General features: G+C 39.3%; 3 protein-coding genes across 3 annotated transcripts; 1 reads left to right on the top strand and 2 right to left on the bottom strand.

The window, feature by feature from the left end:
• Positions 1 to 383: 383 nt before the first annotated feature.
• On the bottom strand, positions 384 to 13860 carry LOC136236993 (uncharacterized). The gene is made up of 24 exons (XM_066027234.1): positions 13691 to 13860; positions 11895 to 12795; positions 8533 to 8717; positions 8397 to 8477; positions 8244 to 8351; positions 8044 to 8196; positions 7922 to 7993; positions 7635 to 7721; positions 7467 to 7582; positions 7306 to 7420; positions 5862 to 5943; positions 5742 to 5794; positions 5535 to 5582; positions 5115 to 5480; positions 4284 to 4364; positions 4113 to 4229; positions 3991 to 4061; positions 2982 to 3098; positions 2534 to 2705; positions 2322 to 2484; positions 1057 to 1194; positions 831 to 999; positions 629 to 778; positions 384 to 577 (listed from the first exon to the last, which is right to left on the bottom strand). The coding sequence occupies exons 1-24, from the start codon at positions 13817 to 13819 to the stop codon at positions 514 to 516; spliced, it is 3738 nt and encodes a 1245-aa protein (XP_065883306.1). The 5' UTR covers positions 13820 to 13860; the 3' UTR covers positions 384 to 513.
• Positions 13685 to 15367, top strand: LOC136236994 (putative malate dehydrogenase 1B). The gene is made up of 2 exons (XM_066027235.1): positions 13685 to 14099; positions 14152 to 15367. The coding sequence occupies exons 1-2, from the start codon at positions 13910 to 13912 to the stop codon at positions 15333 to 15335; spliced, it is 1374 nt and encodes a 457-aa protein (XP_065883307.1). The 5' UTR covers positions 13685 to 13909; the 3' UTR covers positions 15336 to 15367.
• On the bottom strand, positions 15298 to 22528 carry LOC136236995 (1-acyl-sn-glycerol-3-phosphate acyltransferase epsilon-like). The gene is made up of 11 exons (XM_066027236.1): positions 22243 to 22528; positions 18345 to 18411; positions 18177 to 18292; positions 18078 to 18130; positions 18001 to 18034; positions 17865 to 17955; positions 17765 to 17814; positions 17611 to 17719; positions 17493 to 17563; positions 15585 to 15637; positions 15298 to 15538 (listed from the first exon to the last, which is right to left on the bottom strand). Exons 1-11 carry the CDS (start codon positions 22459 to 22461, stop codon positions 15322 to 15324), a joined length of 1080 nt encoding a protein of 359 aa, XP_065883308.1. The 5' UTR covers positions 22462 to 22528; the 3' UTR covers positions 15298 to 15321.
• Between the last annotated feature and the right edge of the window lie 223 nt (positions 22529 to 22751).

Here is a 22751-nt window from a genome sequence, read left to right as displayed (position 1 = left end):
TGAACAACTCATTAACTTTCTGAATGCTAAAAATGATTGTATACTTAGAGTATTGAGTGTACACTCTATTAGAGTAATAAACAATGTTCTGTATGTGAATTTTTGTACTTTTCAGTACATATTCCAACAATTTGGATGATCAACTCTCCAATCTAGCTAGCTAGCTATGTCCTAAAGTTTTGCACTGAAATCCAACAAATTATACTGTGTGCCTCACCAAGAGTTCATATTGTTACGAACTCTTGGTTTCACCAATACAGATCAATTTCTTTCCACTTTTGGTGGAAAAAAATGTCAGTTTTTAGCACAAATATTTGCAAGCCAGTATATTATTTTCTTAACAATGACCATTGCACATATACTTATATAATATTAAATTTGGATCAAATGTAGCAATGAGAATTGTATGAAAATAAATATTATGCTCTCTAGGTACATCTGGGTCACACGATACAATATTATGCTGATTATACTCTATGGGATGAGTTGTCATGGTGATAGTTATCATGGTAATTACTGATTACTTAGGGTATGGAGTGGTCGAGGGGGACAGGCTGGGGGTAGTGATCCATCAGACCTGCAGGGAGCATAATGAAGGGTGGGACATGTTATTAGGGGTGTGGCTCACTTTGACTGTGGTGAATGTAGGGACGTGTTACCATGGAAACTACCATTGTGCACATTTTGCTTCTCTACAATCTCACTCATGTTCTGCACCCGTCGATGTTCCCGTAACTTCTCCTGACGTTGCTTTAGTGCATGTAGTTTTGCTAGCTCACTGCAAAGAGAAATGGCTCACATGTTATCAACCACAGCCACACACCACCTACACTTTCAATTGTTCTTTACGCTCCCTCTTAGTTTGCTTGTCAGCAGGAAAATCAGCCAATCGTGATGCAGCCTCAACGATACGTTCAGCAACTGATATCTCCTTTTCCAGTTCTTGCAGAGTTTCATTTGATGCGCTACTGAAGCTCTGGTTGAGCATCTCCGTAAACTCTAGGATATCACATACCATAATAAGTCACATCCACCTACCACAAGAGTTACACCCACCTGTGTGAGCACGTGTTAAATCTTTCTTTGTAGTCTTCTTCTTTCCAATAGCTGGGGATGACTGACTCAGTGCAGCTTTGTTACGAGCAGCTAGTGGACTCTTTGCTATCCCAGCATCCAAAGATTGTGATAATGGCTCTGGATGGAAAATTATATTTAGAAAATGAATCGAAAATAGGCACAACCACACTAATCTTTCCAGACACAAAAATTATAAGAAAGATTATTAATAGTATTTGAGCATCACACAACATTAATATAATACTAAACAGAGAATGAGAAATTGACATATTTTTGCTGCAACATAGAAGTTCATTTAGAATGGTAAATATATATGGAGCCAGAATTCTTGTCCTGGGGTTTATTCCATCTATCACTGTATCACCCTCTTGTAGATACTTTTAACACAAGTGTAAGGAATCTTACAAGCTAGTAGGGATCATTACGTTAAAAAGTACTTAAACTATCATCACCTGAAATTGTAGACTTAATTTAATGATCATTCATTGTACTACCACATTATTGCCATTATTTTCTAATTATAAGAAAATATTACTCCTGTTAGTGCTACCATACTGATGGCTCTGTGTAAAACCAGCATGAATTAAATTTGCACTTCAGGTAATGGTCTCCCTTGTCTTTCATTGCAACATAGGTGACACCCCAACCATTTTAAGCTGTATTGTGAACTCCTACAAGGTTTCCAGAAACTGGTCAAACAAGATTGAGATACTCTAATAGAACAGTCACTCTAATACAACAGTCAAGCATGCGTTTATTATTATTATTAGAACTTTATAACCAGCACTGAAGGTCTGACAGCAACATGTGCATTCAACTGCTAAAGCCACTAAAAATGTCCCAAAATCCAATTCCCGATACCTAATTTTTAAGGGGGCATGCCCCCCAGATCCCCCTATAATTAGCATGCTTGCATACTTATAAGACTACCAACACAAATTTTGGGCACCCCCAACTCTTAACACCCTATGCGTAATGATCTCTAGTAGCCTGTAAAATTGTTAATTTTTCATTAGGCTAATTCAAATTATTTTTTTTGGGCCAAACTCACTAAGTACACTGACAGGGTTGGCAGGTTGGGATAAAAAATAATAAAGTACTATTTTTTTTGCTGGCTGAAGAATGCTTTACATGTCAACAGTAGCATGCCACTTAGTTGCTTAAGCTACTTTCCATGGGTGGATTCTATAGATGGATGCTAGCCACTAGAGTACCTAACCCTTAATATACAGTGGTACAGTTACCTTTAGAAAAAAATGATGCTCCATTTAAGGTGTCAGACATGTTTCGTCGCCATGACACTGACTTGTATCGGGTGGACGACGTTGTAATACGAGGAGGAGGTTCACTAGCCAATCGACTGCGAGGAGGAACAGGGGGCGGGGACACTATTACTCCACTCTTGAACTGCAAGAAACACAATATTAAATAATCAAAAGGAGCCATATTAGCATACTTCTTTTGGACACGGCATAGCCAATGTTTCCCCATCCACAGAAATAGCACATTTGTGGTGATAATCAACTAGCACTTTCATAGCAGGGAATGAGCGAGAGTTACCGAATATCTCATACCGCCCACTGCCTGGCTTCTTAATGATACGGTAATGTTTGATGACATCATCATTCCTAAAATAGTATACACCACTCTTGAAGTATAGTATAGTATACACCCTTAAATAGCAACACACCACCACATACAACCACACACACAATCTCTCCCTGTTACAATTGTGGAGTGAATAATCTTGAATAACTCAAAGGTAAGTTTTTTTGAAGACTGTTTAAACAAACTTCGAAAAAAAAAGGTGAGGGATATGTCTGTTAAAATTTCCATTGTACAGTATGTAGATGGAGGGAAACAATCACAGTATCAATACACAACACATTTCCATATATGGTAACCTCATAGACAGAGCATATCCATCAGTTTGACTGCTTGTCCTTATAAGGAAACAATTTACACCAGCTTGTTTTAGTCGTGCCTCTGCCTCCTCTCGGCTGATGCTTCCATGATACCAACTAGTAAAACAAAACAACATTTTATCATGGCAACTGCTAGTAAACATTAGAACCAAAGTAACAAACAACTGATTATCAAACAATGACAAGCATAAATAGAAGCATTGTGACTTTAAATTGATACTTTTGTGTGAATTTGCTATATTTAATGGTGAAAATAACATCAGAGTTATGACTGAAATAGCCTAGTCACAAACTCTAATAACCAGTGGCAGCTAAGCAAAGGTTTTAATAATGAACATCACAGTAGCTATATCTTGGTTACAACCTCTGATGCTACATTCACAAACCACCATTCTTTAAAAGTTTCTATAGCCGAACTATTGGGTCTAGACACCGTTTATCTGTGTGAGGAAGCCCCAATAGCTTTGGCTTTACTTTCACTTATTTTTTTAACTGCAGGCATGATGGTGTGGTTGAGATTCAATACGTCACCTATTTTATTTCTCAACTTATTTCTTTAGCCTTAAGCTACTAGGTAGTTGACTGCTCTATTAGAGTATATGTGTGGTTTATGCATTACACCTCCTTGACAAAAGGTTTGTAACTTGAAAGTTTGTTGCATGTGGAAAATTTAGTTTATACTTATACATAGTCTTGCCAATAAATCACATTTGTTTGAACTGAAAACTGCACACAAGTAACTTGCTTGCAGTTTCTATGAAAACAGTAAACAAATGTGCTGCAATAGGAAAACTACCAATTTACAGCAATGATATTTGTGTACAGGAGATAAAACAATTTTCAAAGAAAAAATTGAATGTTTGACTAACCAAAACTGCACCATCAAATTATAACACTACCACACTATGATCCACACAGTTTATGCTGCACTATATTTTACGACATCACAAATCATACCACCACATAAACACTAAATTATGTGTATTACTCTTCCTTATCCAATTCATCCTGAATCACATGATGCAGTGGCTTGATTACTTTTGTACTGTCCACACCATTCTATAGAGTAACAGATGGTAAACTAGTAACAACCAATCATATACTACTCACCACAGAATTCTCAGCCCATGGTGGTCGTTGTGGAACTGGTGGACGAGGGGAATTCCCTATAGTTTCTATGGCAGCAGCAACCTTGGCTGCTTGACGATGGGATAGAATCATAGTACGCTAGTAGTAACACATTAGTAACAGCACACCATGACAACTCTAACAACACCACACCTTCCTGGTTGCACAATGATCAGCACAATCACTCAACACAGCTAAGTACTCCTCCTCATCTTCTTCTACGATTGGCTGCATCTGTGTTGCCATAGTAACACTTGTAAACAACAAAAACTTGATAAAATTTCTGGACAATGTCTAAAGGTGTGTTTTGTGAAGGAACAAAGGAGGTACACGAGCCTAAATTTTTTTCATATTTTGGTTCGAATATGCTGACCTCTTGGTGCACATGATCACTACTGCAAATGTGTCATGATTTGGTTGGTAGTGATACTATTTTGTGGATAACTGCGACCAGATTTGTCAACATATGTAATAATGCAAGCCTATAAAGTGTTCATTACATTCAATACAATTCATGCAAAATTCCATTAACACTTTAAATGTCTGGTTTTTGAGGTTCTAATGACAAAAATCTACCAATCGTTGTATTTTGTGATGTTTGTGGTGAAAGAGGAAAAACTTTTCTGTCAACACAATGGTACAAGTATCAACTTCATTCTTCATTTCATAAGTTTTATCAAGTGACAATGATTTATTGTTGCTGCACAAATTGACTTTTCTGTTGTTACCACTTTGTAGTGATGTACGCCAGCAAAAATTCACCAGAGCACTCCTCTGGCTACTAGTTAATGTAATAAAAAGAGAATTACCATTTTGTTGGATTTTTGCAAAACTGGTCACTTTGTACTATTAGTATATGACAAGTGCACACAATGTAGTCACAATGATAACATTCCACTGAATATTTATTCATCACATTTTCAGCAGTTCACCAACCAAGAGGTCATTATGTCTATCATTACGCCTTATAGTATAATATCTTACTGGACTGGGAGAGTTGACAGTTGGACTGCTAGCTGCAGGTGGACTGGTCAGAGAAGGACTAGTCATACGGGGGCTGGTTACCGGAGGGGTAGTGACAAGGGGGCTGGACACTGGAGAGCTGGTGACCAGGGGGCTGGATGCTGGGGGGCTGGTAACAAGGGGGCTGGATACTGGGGGGTTAGTCGTTGTTGATGATGGAGTGGACACGACAGGAGAATTGACTGGTGAGTTAGGTAATATCTCCAGATAGGTATCTTCATCCATTGAGCCATTATTGCTGTTAGACATCCCACCAAACGCTGGTTCACTGGCAGACTTTCGAGGGGGGCGATGTCTCTTTAATGGCACAGCAGGAGGCATGTCCTTCTAACATCACAAGAACAACAACAATAATCACGTTACCATCAGTAAATGACACACCTTATCACCAGACGGGTTTGTAGATGTAGGGCTCCTTGCTGATGAACCCTATAAAATTGTCACATGTAAGTCATGTATATTGTTCTAACTACTACCCCACTAGTCAAAGAAGGCAAGTAGAGATTGAATCAGAATATTTGGACCAGGCAGTGATTTAATCCTCAGACAATGCTATCTAGGGCGAGTAATGTGCATAGACATACCCACCTTGTCTTTGTTATTCTTAAGGCTTCTCTTCTTCGTAGAGTGTTTCCTAAATGCTGTAAACAAGAAAACCCAAAAGTAAGGCACATGTATATGTGACAGTCAAATAGATCAGAAACACACCTCTTTGTATTGTACAGGCTTTATTCTCGTAATCGTCTAATTGACTGTCTAAGTCTGTCTTGTGCCAGTGTTTCAATAGCAACTATAAGGGTGAAATGTGATTGGCTACTCTCATGCAAATATTGGTGAGAAGATACAACACACTCATCTCAATGATAGAAAGGGAAGCAACCACTAAAAAAATCAAACAAGCTACTTTCTCTAGAAAAAGTGATAAGGTTAATCCCATAAAGTTACACTACACCTTGTGTGATGATGGTACAGGGTCTAATGTCTCCAGTGTAGAGTACTTGTGTTACTGGAAATTATCAAGTACAAACAAACATGACACAAGCTTGCAATCAGCCCAAGAAGTCTTTAAGATAAATATTTCTGCTTTGCAATGAGATGAAATTATATATAGCACCACAGAGCTCTGTCACTAAGGGAATTGTGTACAGCTACACTTGCAGCTATACTAGTGGACATTTAATCCCTACTTCAGTCACATACAGCCCGCAATGGTATAGCTGACTAATGTAGGGATTAAATGTCCACTAGTATAGCTGCAGGTGTAGCTAGATGACCTCCCCTTTTTTGCTTCTATGATCCCAACTCAAATAAAATTACACTTGGTTGTTGAACTTTTTTTTTGTATAATTCGTTACTGGTGAACCATCGCATACTGCATCAAAGTAAAGAATGGTGCCAGACTCAGCCAGTATAAAAATTAATTTGAACACGGCCCTGTCAATCACTGAAATGCAAAGTGACCATTCCGCTTCTTTTTCAGCTATCCATTTTGTAGCTTTAAAAGTAAAGAACAGTACAAGAAGAGCCTCTGCAATATATATATATATATATATATATATATATATATATATATATATAGCCACTAAGGAAATTACGACTGAACGTGTGCCTCATCTATCAATTACTGAAGCAGGAAGTGGCCATTCTACTTCAGTTTCAGCTATGTCCCACACATTACACAACATTACAGCTGAAGAAGCACAATCCAGTCACATTACGAAAATAAAAGCACTGAAGCCATGACGTGTTGTGACAAATCAATACCTACGTGGTAGTGGAGAAAGAAATGTGGAGGACAAAGGTAAGTTCATGTGTATATTGTAGCTGCAACAAGGCTTGTCTTGGACTAAGTAACGTCAAACAGTGAAGAAATCAAGCCCGTAGCATTAACCATAGATGAGTTATGCTTGGCTGAAGGCATCAGTCAATTAGCCAGTTACTAGAAAACTCGGTTGAGTAAAAAAAAAATTCATATATACTTATTGAAAGGGTTTGAAATCACTCTGAGGACATTTATGGGATTGGCTAAGCCTAAATAATACTGCCAAGCTGTTTTTGGGTGATATTTATGGGCAAGATTTCTATCATACAATACTATATAAAGTATGCACACAGCATAATAACCACACTGTACTTACATAATATAGCTCACCTGAGTCTTTCCGGTACACCACCCTTCCAATCTGGCATTAGCAATGACCTTATAACAAGTTTCCTCATTGGTGCCTTCTGTTGTGTGTTCTGTGCCTAGCAGCAAGGCTGCATACCTGTAACCATAGTGTTAGTACTTAGCAACTTAAAAAATAGCCACACCTCTTTGTGAACTCAGCAAAAGTCATATGCACTGGGAAGCCACGTGACTGCAACAAGGTGATGTCTACTAAACTCATTGTCTGCAGTTGTTCTAATACTTGTACATCCATGAAGTCCTGCAGGAAGGGGAGGGGCTGGTCATTCTGTACCACTACCAGCCACACCTACCTTGGTATCATCATCAGATGGTCGGATACAGCACACAAAATATGGAGTAGATGATACTATCTTCTGCTTCAGAAGGTCCACCGTAGACTAAAGGATGGAGTGCCAATCAAACTAGTTAGTATATAAAATATTTTCCCAACAGAAGCCCATTAGCAGGACAAAAGCCTGTATAGTAGGGAACCACAACCAATTTTCAGAGAAACCCCAGACCAGGTGGTGATTTGATACACAGCCTGTGTCCTGGACACCCCTCTGCATTCAACTTGTACTTAAACAGCATGACTTACTTGAGTCCTTGCAGACCGGGTATCTCCCTTAACATAATCACCACACACTTGATCACACGAGTTTACCATTTGCTACAAAATACAAAATTTAACAGATGATGAGCCACAGGGCTGGAGCTTACAGCTGCTATATTGCACACTAAAGGAATGTGACTTGTAGTTAGTAACTTCTTGACAGAATCAGAGGGTGTTCCTCTCTTGTTGAGCCCCACCCACTGGCTCACATGATATGTCACCTCCCCCACACTATGCGATATTGTAAATTGATTGGCTATCTGAAGGACAACAGATATAACAATGGAGATACAACAATATGGTGCACCTCATTATTATGGTAGCAAACATCATGATGTGATTTACACAAGTTCATCACCATGGCGATGACCTTATCGTCACTGTTTTCATTAAGACATGCCCACAATCCTGCAGGCTGTAACAGTGTGCATTAATTTGGAGTGACATTAGCCATGCCCACCTCATTGTAAAGACTTAATATGGTATCATTGTTGGTAAAATCTTCCCTGTTCCATTCTATAGCTTCTGAAGCATATACCTCCTATAGGAGTGTACCAGGATAATAGCCATACAACAGAATGTTAGCTGCACCGTACCTGCTCCCATACAAACATCTTGTGGTAATAAAGGTGCTGAATAACTTCCTCTGTGTAATTCGAGAGCAGACCATGTAGGCTTGTCTGACATGCCCCCTGAGAGCCAATGGGATCCAACACACTAATAGTTGACAGGGAAGCCATGCTAGTATCTTCTGGGGCGAGCACCTCATTAATACGACACACTGTAAACAACAGCAACACAATTATGTGGTAATCAGTACATGACTGTATGTGTATGTTCATATTATAATGGTAAACAAAATGTTCAACGGTCACAAATTGTGTGACGGAAGCACTCCATGAATTACGCTTTTGCAATTTTCCCATCTTTAATAGGAGTGAAGCTAGGTTTAGCAAGCAAAATGCAAAACATACTTCAAAAACATTACGGTATAAAGGTAGGGAGTGGGGGTTAAGTTAAGGAAAGGGTCATGAACATGTAGTGATAGTTGCAGATGGCATGTTACAACATCATGTATAAGCCATACACAGTATCAATGAAGCAGGGATCAAAACCTTCAGAAAGGGGTCTGCTGACCAGACAAAATGTTTGTGACAAAGCTGTGAAGTATATATGTAATAAGTACAGTTGACAGGTGACAGGTGACAGTTGTTTCAGGATTGGAGCAACAACCAGTGCTGGTATTGTCAACCAGTGCTGGCCTCTACACACAAAACAGGTGGATATGGTGAGTGTGTTAGGAGAAGATTTACATTATGATCACCTTTGTTGGAGGAGTCAAGCATTGAAGAGAGGACATAAAACTTTTTGAGAAGGTCATCTAACAACCTACGCATAATAGTTAACAATAGCATCAAGTGTTAATGATATTGATGAAGAAAAGTATATAGACAGTCCTAGCTGGTAGGGTACACAGACTTTGCCTGTTGATTTAATCTTCCAGTATTTATTTTAAAAAAAGGAACAAATGATTTGGGAAACACTCACTGCAGATGACTTCAATGACAGTTACTCCTCGAAACTGAAGTAGTTAAGTAATCTCAAGAATGATGATTGCTCATATGCTAGCATGTGACAATTAGTAACAATGCTCTCAGATAATACATTTGGTCCTGCCCACCTCATAGCAGAGAAGACAAATAACATTAAAATACAAGAAAAACATGTATGCTTGTTGAACTACCCACATGACATGCTATTATCACTTTCTGCCAACTATCAACTTGTCTGACTGGTACACACAGAATGAAATGAATATAGAGAATGAAATGAATATAGACAAGTTGGACAGTTTGCGTTACACTGTAATATATCACCTTACCAAAGTGGTGTGTGCTTGCTAATTTTGATAGAAGCTCGTGTGGCTTCTATTTGAGAAGGGCTTCCATTTAGAATAAGGTTTCAATTCACAACATAAAATTCTAGCCCATACTACAGATAGATGATATACATACTAGTGGGAGTACATTTACTGTGTCCATAATACATCATTGATTAGGTATGACAATTAAGGGTTGATATCAAATAGCATGTGAGTGAGTTTTAGTGTCTGTGAGAGTTCAAAAATTGATACTTAGCCTTCTGTGATGACCATACGTGGGACCAATGTTAGCAGCAAGTGACAGTCTACCAAGTTAATACACTAACGTCAAGGGTCACTGAATATGGATGATACAGCTTGTTGAAACTAGTCAACTACCAGCCAAAATTATGAGTGTCTTACAATAAGCATTGGACAGGTGGATCACTGTATAATTAAGAAATAAGGTGGCCATTTTAGAGAGTTGTGCAATGGTGTCCACACTACACTTTTACTTTTACTACAAGGACTTTAAGGAATCTCCTTTATGATGTCTGACATCTTTAACTCACCCCCCTTCCCTTCAGCCAACTACACACCACTACAGGGTGACAAGCTGTGTGTATGGTGTTTGATTTACAGCCACACAAGCATGGTTGATTAAACAAGTAATGTAAAACACTTATGGAACATGCCCTACATGGGTTAACAAGCATGTTAAACACTAACAGTTTAGGGAGTCACCTTCTTAACAAGCATATTTTCAAAATGGTACTGGTCACTGCCAACTGGTATGGGGAGAGTACTATACAGCTAGTTTGTACTAAATGACCACCCATCTGTTAGTGATGTTCTATTAACTCACTGGAGCTGATCTAAATGGAAATTATAACTGTTGATATTGTAACTGTTGATATTGTATGTAGAGGACAGGACATCTTGGTGGTGTGCTATCATATGGGTGTGATGGAAACCACATAAAAACAACTCCTCAAAAGGATTCCTCAGGATATAGCAGGTGAAAAAACTTTTCACAGGAAATAATTATCACATCCAGGCATTACAAACGAATAGGAGAAACCAAACTCAATCAGAAGTGGTGAGACAATGTTTGGACTGAGGTAGAGAGAAGGCTTCCAGTGGGACTATTACAATGGCAGGGGCCTCTTGTTGATGCTAATTATCCACACCATTTAGAGCAATGAATAAACTGACCCTTAACCATTGGCTAGTGAATAAGCCAGACACAGCATGAATATCACATAACAGCAGTGACAACAATATTATTAGAGATTTTTATATGGTGATGCAGTGTAGTAATTCAGTAAGGAAGTCTACATTAGGCTATGGACCTACCCTACATGTTCTCATGTAAATGGCATACTCATACATAAATGGTGATCACTATATTATAGCAAGTAGTGTTCTATTGATATTCATCAGTTGTTACTACTAAACAGTACACACATTGACCATAACAATTATGAGGTAAGTGTTGTGGTAGCTGATAACATAGTCTGCATACCAGAAGTGGAAAATACTTTCATGAACTCATGAATTCACCATATACCATACACATACAATAACAGTTTATCAGTGAAGAACTGCAAGCCAAGCCATACACCTGTATGCTAGTACAATATGTGTGTACACATTTACACATGTGCATATACTACACATTACAAGAGACACAAAACAAAGCCTCGGTGGCTGTTCAGAGCACAGTAAATATAGCTTAGTGAACTAGCATTGTAGGGGTAGGACTAGTGACTTGCAGGAATGTCTCATGTTTGGAGGCCAAGGAGCCAAAAGCTTCACGATGACTCATAAGCTAGGCATGAACAGTTAGGCATTTAATTACTTCACCAGATGACATCAGGCCACCAGGTCCCCATTATGCAGCTGGGTAGACATTATTTTGCTGACTAAACAATAGCAACAGCAACTGGGCAATATACCTAGAACCTTTGATTACTATGGTGTTCTTACCAAATGGCCGTACTGTCTCACAATACTGAAAAGCAGACAGACACACAGCAAACACACACACACACACACACACTGGATAATACTTACAGACACACATAGAAAACTCACAGATATAACTGAAGAGATAGTGGTAGATCAGCTCAGCTATAACTGCACATGACTCGGTCCTGGCATCACTCAGTTGATCTAGACACTCCTCCAATAGTTCATGCCCCACCCCCAACAGCTTTGCAGCATGCTTTAAACTAGCAGCATTGCCAGTACACACTTCTCCCAGGTGAATAATAGCTGCTAACATCGAGAACAGTTCTGTTTGGTGGTTGGGGCTGCTGAGCCCCACACTGTTGAGGTGTATGCAAAGACGCCGGAACTGAATAGCTTCTTCATCACCGTTATGATCATAGCCACATAAAATTGCATAATCTTGTGGGTTATCAGTCAAAAATATTTGCTTGAGCATGTCTTCAGGTAAACCGTAAAGCATCCGATAAAATATACTAAAATTGGATTGGCCAGTTGTCTTGTTTAGCTTACAAACACGGTCAGTCTCCAGCAAAGGCATTGACAGTCTACTGCCGACATACTCGCCCATGGTAGCATTAAACAACAATTCAATATACCGACAACAACGACTTGAATTACTATTTGTGGGTGTAGCAGCTTGGGAAAACGCTGTAGCGACAGACAAACAGTGTATAGTCAATTCTCTTCGTTGTTTCACCTTGCCAAGCAAGTGTTTATCAGATGGTAGCATGATCGCCGAGTCCAGCAAGTATCGGATGAAGTGATAACTACACTGAGTCTTGCCAGCTCCCGATATACCCATCATAATGCAACATTGGTTGGAACAGCTTTGTAACAGTTCTGTAAGTGCTGATTCAGCAACTGCATAGATGTGTGGCCGTGCACTGTTGCCATGGGTACGCTGATAGTCAACAACATGGCGGCTGCTGTAAAGTGGCAATGGTTTACGAGGGTTGATTGATATCAGGACATCACCAGCATAAGTCTGCAACAAGGTCACAATACATCAACACAGCACACAACATACATTGTAATTGAACCTCTCAGTCTATTTTTAGCTGCAATAAAGAGGCTTTCCTTGCAGATGTCAAAATGCAGATTTTGTTTGGTCAAAAATGTGTACATGTCCTTATTATGGAGAAATCTTCTTTTGTGTCCCTTAATTCAGAGTTTGCTGAAAAAGAGGTTCCAGGCATAACGTTAAGTACAAGTGCTAGGATTTAGACTCACTTATAAGGCATTTTATTCCATTGAATAATTTCTGTTGCAATTCCTGTTATACATGATAAGTCATTTATAATTTGTAAGCAGGATCAACACCAGGGGATTAATATGGCATCAACATGGTATTAACAAAATCAACACGCAACAAAGAGGATCAAACAGCCTAGTTATCAAAACAACAGTTTAAAGCATAATTTGATAGTGTACATATTTTTGTAACATCAAGGTATTAAACCACTAGAATCATAGATAATATATACCTCCGTGTCCGGAGGTATATATTATCTATGCTAGAATAAACACCAGCTGGGAAGATCTTCTACACACAGGTGCTAATGACACTGATTACAGCAAGTTAGGACAACATCGTTAACACTTTAACGTGACAGCAAAGCTGTTTATCACGCGCTGAACCGCACTGTTTATTGTTATCATACTAGCCTAACGGGCTCCTTGTAACTTGACACCACCGTTCACCACTCGGTCCAGAAACCTGCCATAAGCGCTACCTCAACAACCCACAACCTTAACCCCTTCTCTCAGTGATAATGTAACGAGTTTGTTATAGCTTATGTCGATCAGGATTGGTTGAAAAAGAGTAATTAATAGCACTACTGGTCCCGCCCACTAACCGCTTCGCCGCAATTACCACTTACGTATATCTGATCGTCGCGAAATCTCTCACGCAGACAGTTTAGAATTGAGCGATCCGTCAGCTGAGCTAGAGATACGAGGTCATCAGCTACGCAGATCGTTCCGTCTTCTTCCAAGCATTCGCGATCCATGGAATCCTAACTGTGGATGGAACGAAACATTTTCCTTCTTATAATAGGAATTACGGTGGTTATACTGCATAGCAACCAAACGTTGCCAACATGGCCAAGATAGTGATCTCGGGAGAAGCTGATTGTCCGTTGTACGCGAAAGTGGAGGCGCTAGCTGACACGATGGTGGCTACACTACCACGCTTCCAAGTGCATAAGGTAGTTAAACACCCGAGTGAGTGGAACGAATGGGTGGAGGAGACTTGTAAACGACACGGCTTCGCGTACTCGCTGGCAAAAGGTGTGGTCGTTTAATGCAATGTTTCAAAGCATCTGTAAATTTGCATTTATAGGATCTCCGCTGATTTGGAGGGAGTTAATTGATAGAGGAGGTCGTGGATTCCTGATCGGTGGTCCTCAAGAGTTCAACGAATACATAGCGGAGTATTACGGAGTTAGTGAGGAATTGTGTGACGATGAACTGGCTGGAAAAGTGGCAGAGGAAAACCTGTCCACCTTGGTACAGGTGCAGAAGGAAGAAGAACTAAACCAACCTGCTAAACCTGTTAATATCTGCATCACTAACTCATCAAGTCCACTGGCCTATCACTTGTGTAGCATGTTATGTTCCCATAAGGAGAGTCATGATGACACACAGCTAATCCTACTGGACAATGAACAAAGCAGGGCACAAGTTGAAGGTGTTGCTATAGAGATCATGGACACATGTTCAGACCACATCAGACCAGTCACAGTTACACTCGACATCAACGAGGCCTTCAAGCAAGCAGCCATTATATTTGTACTAGACCAGTTCCCAGCTGACACAGATATTACAACACTAGCAACACATTACCATCACTATGCTCAAGTATTAGACCAGTGCAACACAGATAGTGATATTAAGGTGTTAGTGTATGGCAGACACAGTGACATTGCTGTTACAATAATGTCCCACTATGCCACGTCAATGCAGCATCAACAATTCTGCTCTTCTCACTACTTCACGGAACAACAAGCTAAGAGCATACTAGCTGGTAAACTACACATCAACCCATCTAATATCACTAATGTTGCAGTTTGGGGTAACAGTGTGGACCTCAGCCAGTGTAGGGTCAGCCAATATCAAGGAGCCATCGTAGGACCACCTCACTTCAGTCTACCTCTGACTAACTGCCTGTTTGACACCAAGTGGTTAGAAGAAGACTTCCACAAAGAGTTCTCTACCAGGAGTAGTAATGAAGGTTACAAGGAAGGTGGTCCCTGTGTAGCAGAGGCCGCCAGTATACTACGACACATGATAGACTGGAGAAATGGTAATGATACAGAGTTCCATTCAGTGGGGATACCATCTGATGGTATTATTAGTGACATTCCTAATGGACTGTGTGTGTGTACACCAACGTTGTTTACTGATGGAGTACCCAGATCAGCCATGACCAGTGTTAGTGATCAAGTCAAGGCTTCCCTTACACCTCACATTGACCATTTAAGTCAACTATATGAACAAGCTGTAGAATACATTAATAAGATGTAGTTGTGGTAAACAATACAAATCCACCTATCATATATAGTCCAGTAACTGTGGCTATTAATAGTCTTACACTTGGGTATTTATAACCAGCTGCTGCTGCCATGGTAACAAATACAGTAGAGGGGATCATTAATTGGAACACAGGATATGTGGGGATGTTCTGGGGACCATCAAATCTTCCATCATGCAACACCTTGCCAATCATCCTATATAGTCCAGTATCAGATCAGTTAGTGTATACAATTATCTCACTTGTCCTTCTCTATGTAGCGTTCATACAACCACTGACGTTGACCTTCATTATCCTATTTGGGTAGACAATAAAAAACACTGTACAGTACAGCTGAACTACAACATGTAATGGGGCTTTTTTCAAGGAACAAAAGGTTTGTGGATAAAATTTAGAGGATCAAAGTTGTATGATTTACACTCTGTAATCACCACACACAAGCTCATAATATAAAATAGTGAAGGACTTGATTCAGCCCTTGTTCACACTATGCAACCTGGGGATTGCATGTGCAGAATAATAATAACACTACACCAAAATATTCTCCCACCAAAGTTTTATGCTGTACATAGAGTTGGGAGGTATTTAGGTATTAGTAGTTAAAAAGGTATTTTTCAGATACCGTTGTGGCTTTCTAAAAATACCGAATACCGAATTTAATGTATAAATTAAATTTTTGGTGGTTTATAGTACGTTCACGTTGAGCTGAATCCTCAAAAACATTTAATAACTCATGGATGCAATTACACACGATCTTGAAATTTGGCTCATTTGTAGTACTGCTTGATCCGCTAAAAATATTTCAAAATCTTTTTGTTCAAATGTTTGACATAATATTTACGGCCAATCAAAATTTTCACAATACATTTCCTATGGGGAAGCCATATAAGTACAGTGTCCATTACAGCCCTTTCCCGAACTTGTAATGGAGCCAAACCGTACGTGTCTGTTGTTGACACCTTTGCTGTTACCAATAATCATCTGGTTAGCTGAAATGTTAACTCTGTTGAGAAAAAATCCACTTTTAACTTTTAGCTGTTTTTCAGGATTCAGCTCAACGTGAACATACTATAGTAGTGGCTACACATGAAGTCAAGCCCCATACAACCATGTGTTTATGCTGTGGACAAGACAAACACAATAATTTACCTTTTGAAATATTCAAACCTTACTTTGTGGTACAATTGTCATTTCATTTGTTCCTTTAAAAGATAACTTTCACTACTAGCGCAATGTGGGTATAAGTGTAAATCATAGCTTACCCAGGTTTTTATAAAAAGTGTACAATATACAAGATACTGAGGTAATTTTCCTAATACCGTACCGTTCTTCAAAAAAGCAGTACCGCCCATCCCTAGCTGTACAGTATATATGTACCACAAGACATGCTGTGATCTGCTAGACAGCCGATCTACTGATGCATTGATATTCTTGGCAAAAGACAGTGTCCACTAGATAAAAATGGTGGCTATAGCATATAAAGCTTAGTCTTGAATTGATCGTCAACAGAAAGTGGTAAATATGGAGGTGGCAGTCAGACTGCACTCTTCATTACTACTATCAGCTGGTCTTACTATCCAGTAGTTGGCTTACTGGCACACACTTTTGCAGAATTTCCAGAAGATGAGACTTTCAGACTGAGCGGACCATTGGAGTTGGGTAAGTGCTGACTTTCCTTCTAAAGTTTGAAGTACTGAAATAATGCTGTCTTCACAACATGCCAACTACCATATCGAGTGCAATATGCTTCCATTTTGCAAATCAGAAATTTCGGCTGAAAATTTTTGGTAAAATATTTTCTAATTTGCCAAAATTCCACCAAAAATTTTCTCTGGAGTGTAGAAATACTTGCTGTGTGGCCAACAGAAGCTATTAACATGAGTTGACCAGCCTAGAATGCATTCACATTGCATCCTAGCCTGGGCCAACCCACCTTGTTTTGTCATGCTGGTCCACCTGGTTCAATTGATTTACACTGTAATTTACTTTTAAACCATGTGGTGATAAGTATGAATGGTATATGTAGTAAATCTTCAATTCAAGGCAGTTTATCACATACAAATATGACACTGTATGAACCTTGACATGGCATCAACCTATCAATTTTTTTGACACCCCTTCCCCAAAACATTACTGCATAGTGACCTTACCTGGGGAATATCCCCAATTGGTATCCTGCTCACATGGAAGTGTACATTAGTACACCTGCCATCAAAATAGCCTGCAGGGGATGGATCATATGATGCATAGAGGGGTGGGCCTACGCACTAAACATGGACGGTGCTGGAGTACGACCGTTTATCTTCTTGGGACCTTCATATACTACTGTGACATCATACACAGAGCTCACATGATCTCGTAGTGATTGTAGAGCTACCTGTAGTGACTACATAGTATATCACATCATCACAGCCACACCCACCTCAAAACCAGAAGTACGTGGAGTTAATAAATGAGCTAATGGTTGCAGGCCTGTAGAGCCACACTCACAATATCATTAGCCAAACGTTCTACTATCTTACCATTGTCCTTAGCATACTGCTGACTTTTCTTTATTGCATCTTCTTTCAGAATATTGTATCTTGTACCCTCAGGGAATATCACCAGCCACAACTGAAATGATAATAATAAAACTATATCAGTGTCAAAGCTCCATACCGGTCGTCCTGCCTTTACCAGTTGTTTCATGTCACTATGACAACCATTAATATAGCATGGATAACATGATCACTCACTTTGACAACTTCTCTGCACCCAGACCACGCCTCCTCACAAACATACAGCCATGCTGGTTAAATCACATGATATCACTGATCATATCACATGTACCATACCATCCACAGACTTATTCCATACAAGGGAACAAATTTGAGAGAGTCCTTCAGCACATATCTACTAAACCCCCAGGCATCATGTCTGATTGTCATCACTTCGACCATCGCCCAGTCGGCTGCGTAACGGTTGGTGTGTCAACATAATTATCATGTAATGCTACACCTCACCAGTACACTGATGGTTAGACAGATAGATAGCATTCTCTGGTAACATCTTATCACCATAATGGATGATCTGTGTGGAGTCAAGTGAAGGAGAGTGTAACATACACACTGTGTTATGGAACAACTCAGTCTGTTCTCAGAATAAAATTATCAATAGCTCTCTATCACCAGTAACTTGACACATTGTGTTAGTATAGGCTATAGGGGCAGTTAGATAGTCTCTCCCATATAGAACTCGTGGTGAAGTTGTAGGTCTTTACTAGACTATGATATGGAAGCTAACTGGACTCTATGCCATAAAACCTTATCATTGAAAAGCTTTAAGCTTATTGTTCCATAAAAACTTTTAAACCAACAGCTGTATTAGAGCTGCACTAGCAAAAACAATTGTATCTTATTATCTATGAGATTTATGGTGTATACGTACTGTGAACAGCTACTTATTATCATAAACCACTCATATGGAATAGCAGTTGATAAAGAGCTGGACATTTCCTTGTTGATATTTGGAGAATTAATTTCTCATTACAAAAACATCATATTGCTAAACCTTAAGGACACCACAAGGATGAGACTGGAAGAGAAAATTACATAACAGAAATTGGAAGTGAAACCTTGTGGCTGAGGAAAAGTGATGAGCTTCTGTGTTAAAAATTGTTAAATAGTAGCGTAACAAGAATTACACAGCTGCAACAAGCAGTCTTGCTGTTCCGGTTTTACTTTTCAGCGAAAGATATTACTCTAATAGAGCAGTCAGCTACTTTTGACTCACATGGCAGTTCAGTTGGGAACTGCTTCCAAATTCAATTTCAATATTTCCTAGGATGCCACATGCAGTATGCCTGTCTTTTCATTCACAACTCAGATGATAATAGTCTAACCGCTTTTTCACCTTGCTATGGCTAAGATATGATAATGGTATTAAAAAACATAGCCATATCAGAAAATCCCTGTATTGACAAGTTATCACAGTTATGCTTTCTGAGTGGTCTTCATTAAACATAGTTCAGTATAGGGATGCAGTGTTTCTCATTTGTCTAGGAGGCTAAATGTGCCCACGAAATGGTACTGCAAACGTTAGTATTTATATCGAGCATTTGCTGTAAACTATACAACGCAAAACACTTTAGGGTCATACTGTAAACTATACTCATGGAAAACACCATTAACTTATGAATGTTCTATTAGGGTATTTGACCGTTCTATTAGGGTAATCGACTGTTTTATTAGGGTATTTGACTGTTCTGTTAGAGTATCATGTCTTGTACACAATTAAACCAATGATAGTACTCAAGTATTGTGAATGGCTCAGATGTGCATTGTAGGGAGAGAGGGAGTGCACTTGATCTGCCTCTGGGGATTTTCCCACATAGCTATGTTGTAACACCATCATCCACATATCTCAACTTTTTATCACTTGATTCCTAACCTTTTTTTTGTTATATCATGAGCTCAAAAACGCTGCCTGGGCTGTACCTGGTTTTGTTAATGGGTGCTAGCAGTTAATAAGCAGCCATAGAGGGTGTGTAGTTAAAATAACAGTGATTTCAATGAAGTTCTGTTTCTTGTCCCTAGCTGTAGCAGACAGATTATACAACATGGTTGCTGAGTTCATTGTTACAATATTGAAGAGCTGTTTAAACTCTTTTAGGTTCGATGTTGCTTCGTCCTGAAACGTGCCTTTTGGCATACTATACCACGTATTATGGACTTACCTTTGTGTCCCACTTCTTTTTGCTGACAAACCAAGGTGTCAATTTGCGGTAGTGCAATGCATGGCTTCCGTATGTTTGTAAACGGAAATCATTTGTATTTTTCGCGATGACTGGATTGATTGCAGAGGTGCTTCTCCTACTGTTCTTCATTTCTGCAATGTGTAATGGGGCTAAAAGCGAAGTATAATAGCCAGTTCACTTTTGAGTCAGTAATTGATAGCTGGGGTATGTGTTCAGACAAAAACATTAACCATTCTTTATTTTGATGCGGTATGCACAGGTTCACCAGTCATAACAAAGTAAATGAACAAGTATAAGGAAAAATTAGGAATTTTAAGTATCATAGAAAAAATTAGGGGGTCGCCTACACCTACAGATATACTAGTGAACATTTAATCCCTAATTCAGTCTATACCATGACTAAATGTTCACTAGTATATCAGTAGGTGTAGGAGACCTCCATTGCCTCACTATTTTTTCTATGATCCCTAATCGAACTTAAAATTCCTAATACTTGTATGTGATTATGACTGGTGAACCCACACACACACACACTGCATCAAAAGAAAGAATGTTACCAGACTTGATGTTTTTGCCTGAACACATACCCCAACTATCAGTTATTGAAAGTGGAGTAACCATACAGAAGATCTGTAACGTTACAAGTGTAGGGAAGCCATCACGTGCTACCATGACATCTTGCTTCAAGTAGAACAAAAAATAAGTTGAATTAGGGGAAAAAGTAGACAGTTATATCCATCAGTATATCTGCAGGTATAGAGCGACAACCTCTCATTTCACTAATTTTTAGCTATTCCATTGTTTCACTACATTTTTAAATTAATTTTTTCCCTAATCCAACTAAAAATTTCTAATTTTTTTGTTCTACTTGTTTGTTTACCTTTGTAATAACATAATTATGACTACTGAGCCTGCATATACTGTATCAAAAGAAAGAATGGTACCAGGCAAGCCACAAAATAATTTTGCGTCTAAACATGCACTCCAATGATCAACTATTGGAAAGTTAAGTGACCACTATGCTTTGCTTTCAGCTATGTTTCGCCCGTTGAACAGCATTACAAATGAAGAACCACCATACGAGAAGTGTCTCTGCAATCAATCCATTCGCTACAAATAATAATACGATAGCTAGCTAGTGACAGCCACAAGATTATTGCAAATTGACAATTTCTGTTATTAGTGAAAAGAACTGGAACACAAGGGGAAGGCAACGATACATGTATTGTAGGTACTGCGGCTGGCATCTCTGGATGAAGTGGTAAAGATGAAGCCTTATCAATTGTTGAGTTATGTATGCTTGACTGGAGGCATCAGTTAGTCAACGTAAAATCATGTTAAATAGATTTTTTTTTAAATCATAGAAATTTGTTGGAAGGGTTAGGGTCGCTCTGAAGACTAGCAATGCCTAACCAATACTGTTTAGTGGACAATAATCGTGATAATTGCTCATGACAATAATCATATACTGAAGCAGAAACACCAGTATCGCCCATCCCAAATTCCTAACATACAGTACTGGCGTTGTATGATAGGAAGATACATAATCTCACATGTCCGATCCCTTCCATATAGCCGCTTATTGATTTAAAACTATAAACACCGTCTCCAACCAAGTGAAGGGTCAGGCCACATAATAGGTAGACCGTAGAAGCAATAGCATTGCTATAGCAAGGATTGGTGGCTTATTTAATAACATAGAATTAGTTCACTTCTAGTTGTTTCATGGGGAAAAGTTTCAGAGTATAGGCCATAGGGTTGGTAAATCAGCACAAAAGTGCAAAAATAAATAATACATGTAAGAGGTGTTGTTTGCAGCCAGTGTGCATGTTTTGAGCAAGGCTAGTTGTGAGTGAACAGCATGAAGCTGTGCTCAGAGTTTATTTATAGTGGTAGTCAATCACAAGGGGGTGTCATGTAGGTACACACTATAGGTAGAGTCTTGATTGGTCAAAATTTCACTATGGCCTGAGCCTTAGACTTATGATGCCGATTGTGGGTTGAAAATTTTTGCACAATTAGGTGGTCTTGACTTGTGATTTGGAGTTTGACTGTGGTCGCAGATCTACCTACAGTGAGTTTTTAATATTGGGCACAGAAACACATTTACAACTTAATGATGACGTCATACTCTCGTGCCCATGCCGTTACATACACATACTCACCTTCACTCCGGACAGCACATCAAACCAAAGGGTAATGAGTGATTGGTAACACGCATATACTACATCTTCCAAGGCATTGACTACACGTGATCCGAATGGCAGACCTAGTATTCTTAAAGCACTAACGGTTACACAGTACGAGGGGGCGCTCCCCAGCAGGAACACAGTAGGAGGTACCCATCGTAGCTTTAGCCCCACTAATATCGCCGTGTGAATCATCACACTTGCTACACGTGGTTGCGGTCCGATTACCTTCGGATACTCTAGAGTAATCCGTATTCCATACCAGATCACCCAGATTCATTTGTCCGTAGTGTACAAGCATTGTCGATTGCGACGAGGGTATTCCTGTAGAGAGTAGAGGAGATTATGCTATCTGCATGGAATTAGGCAAAAACTAGTTTCCCGCCACCCGCCTAGATTATTCCCGCCCCATGGTTCAAGCCTAGAGGCAAAGGAGAAAACGAGCTAATCTGCTGGAACTTTCTCACGCGAAGACTTATTACGAC

The sequence above is a fragment of the Dysidea avara genome, chromosome 10 (genome assembly GCF_963678975.1).
Source record: "Dysidea avara chromosome 10, odDysAvar1.4, whole genome shotgun sequence".
Classification (NCBI taxonomy): domain Eukaryota; kingdom Metazoa; phylum Porifera; class Demospongiae; order Dictyoceratida; family Dysideidae; genus Dysidea; species Dysidea avara.
The sequence above is the reverse complement of the archived record's forward strand: the minus strand, read 5'-3'. Positions and strand labels throughout refer to the sequence as shown.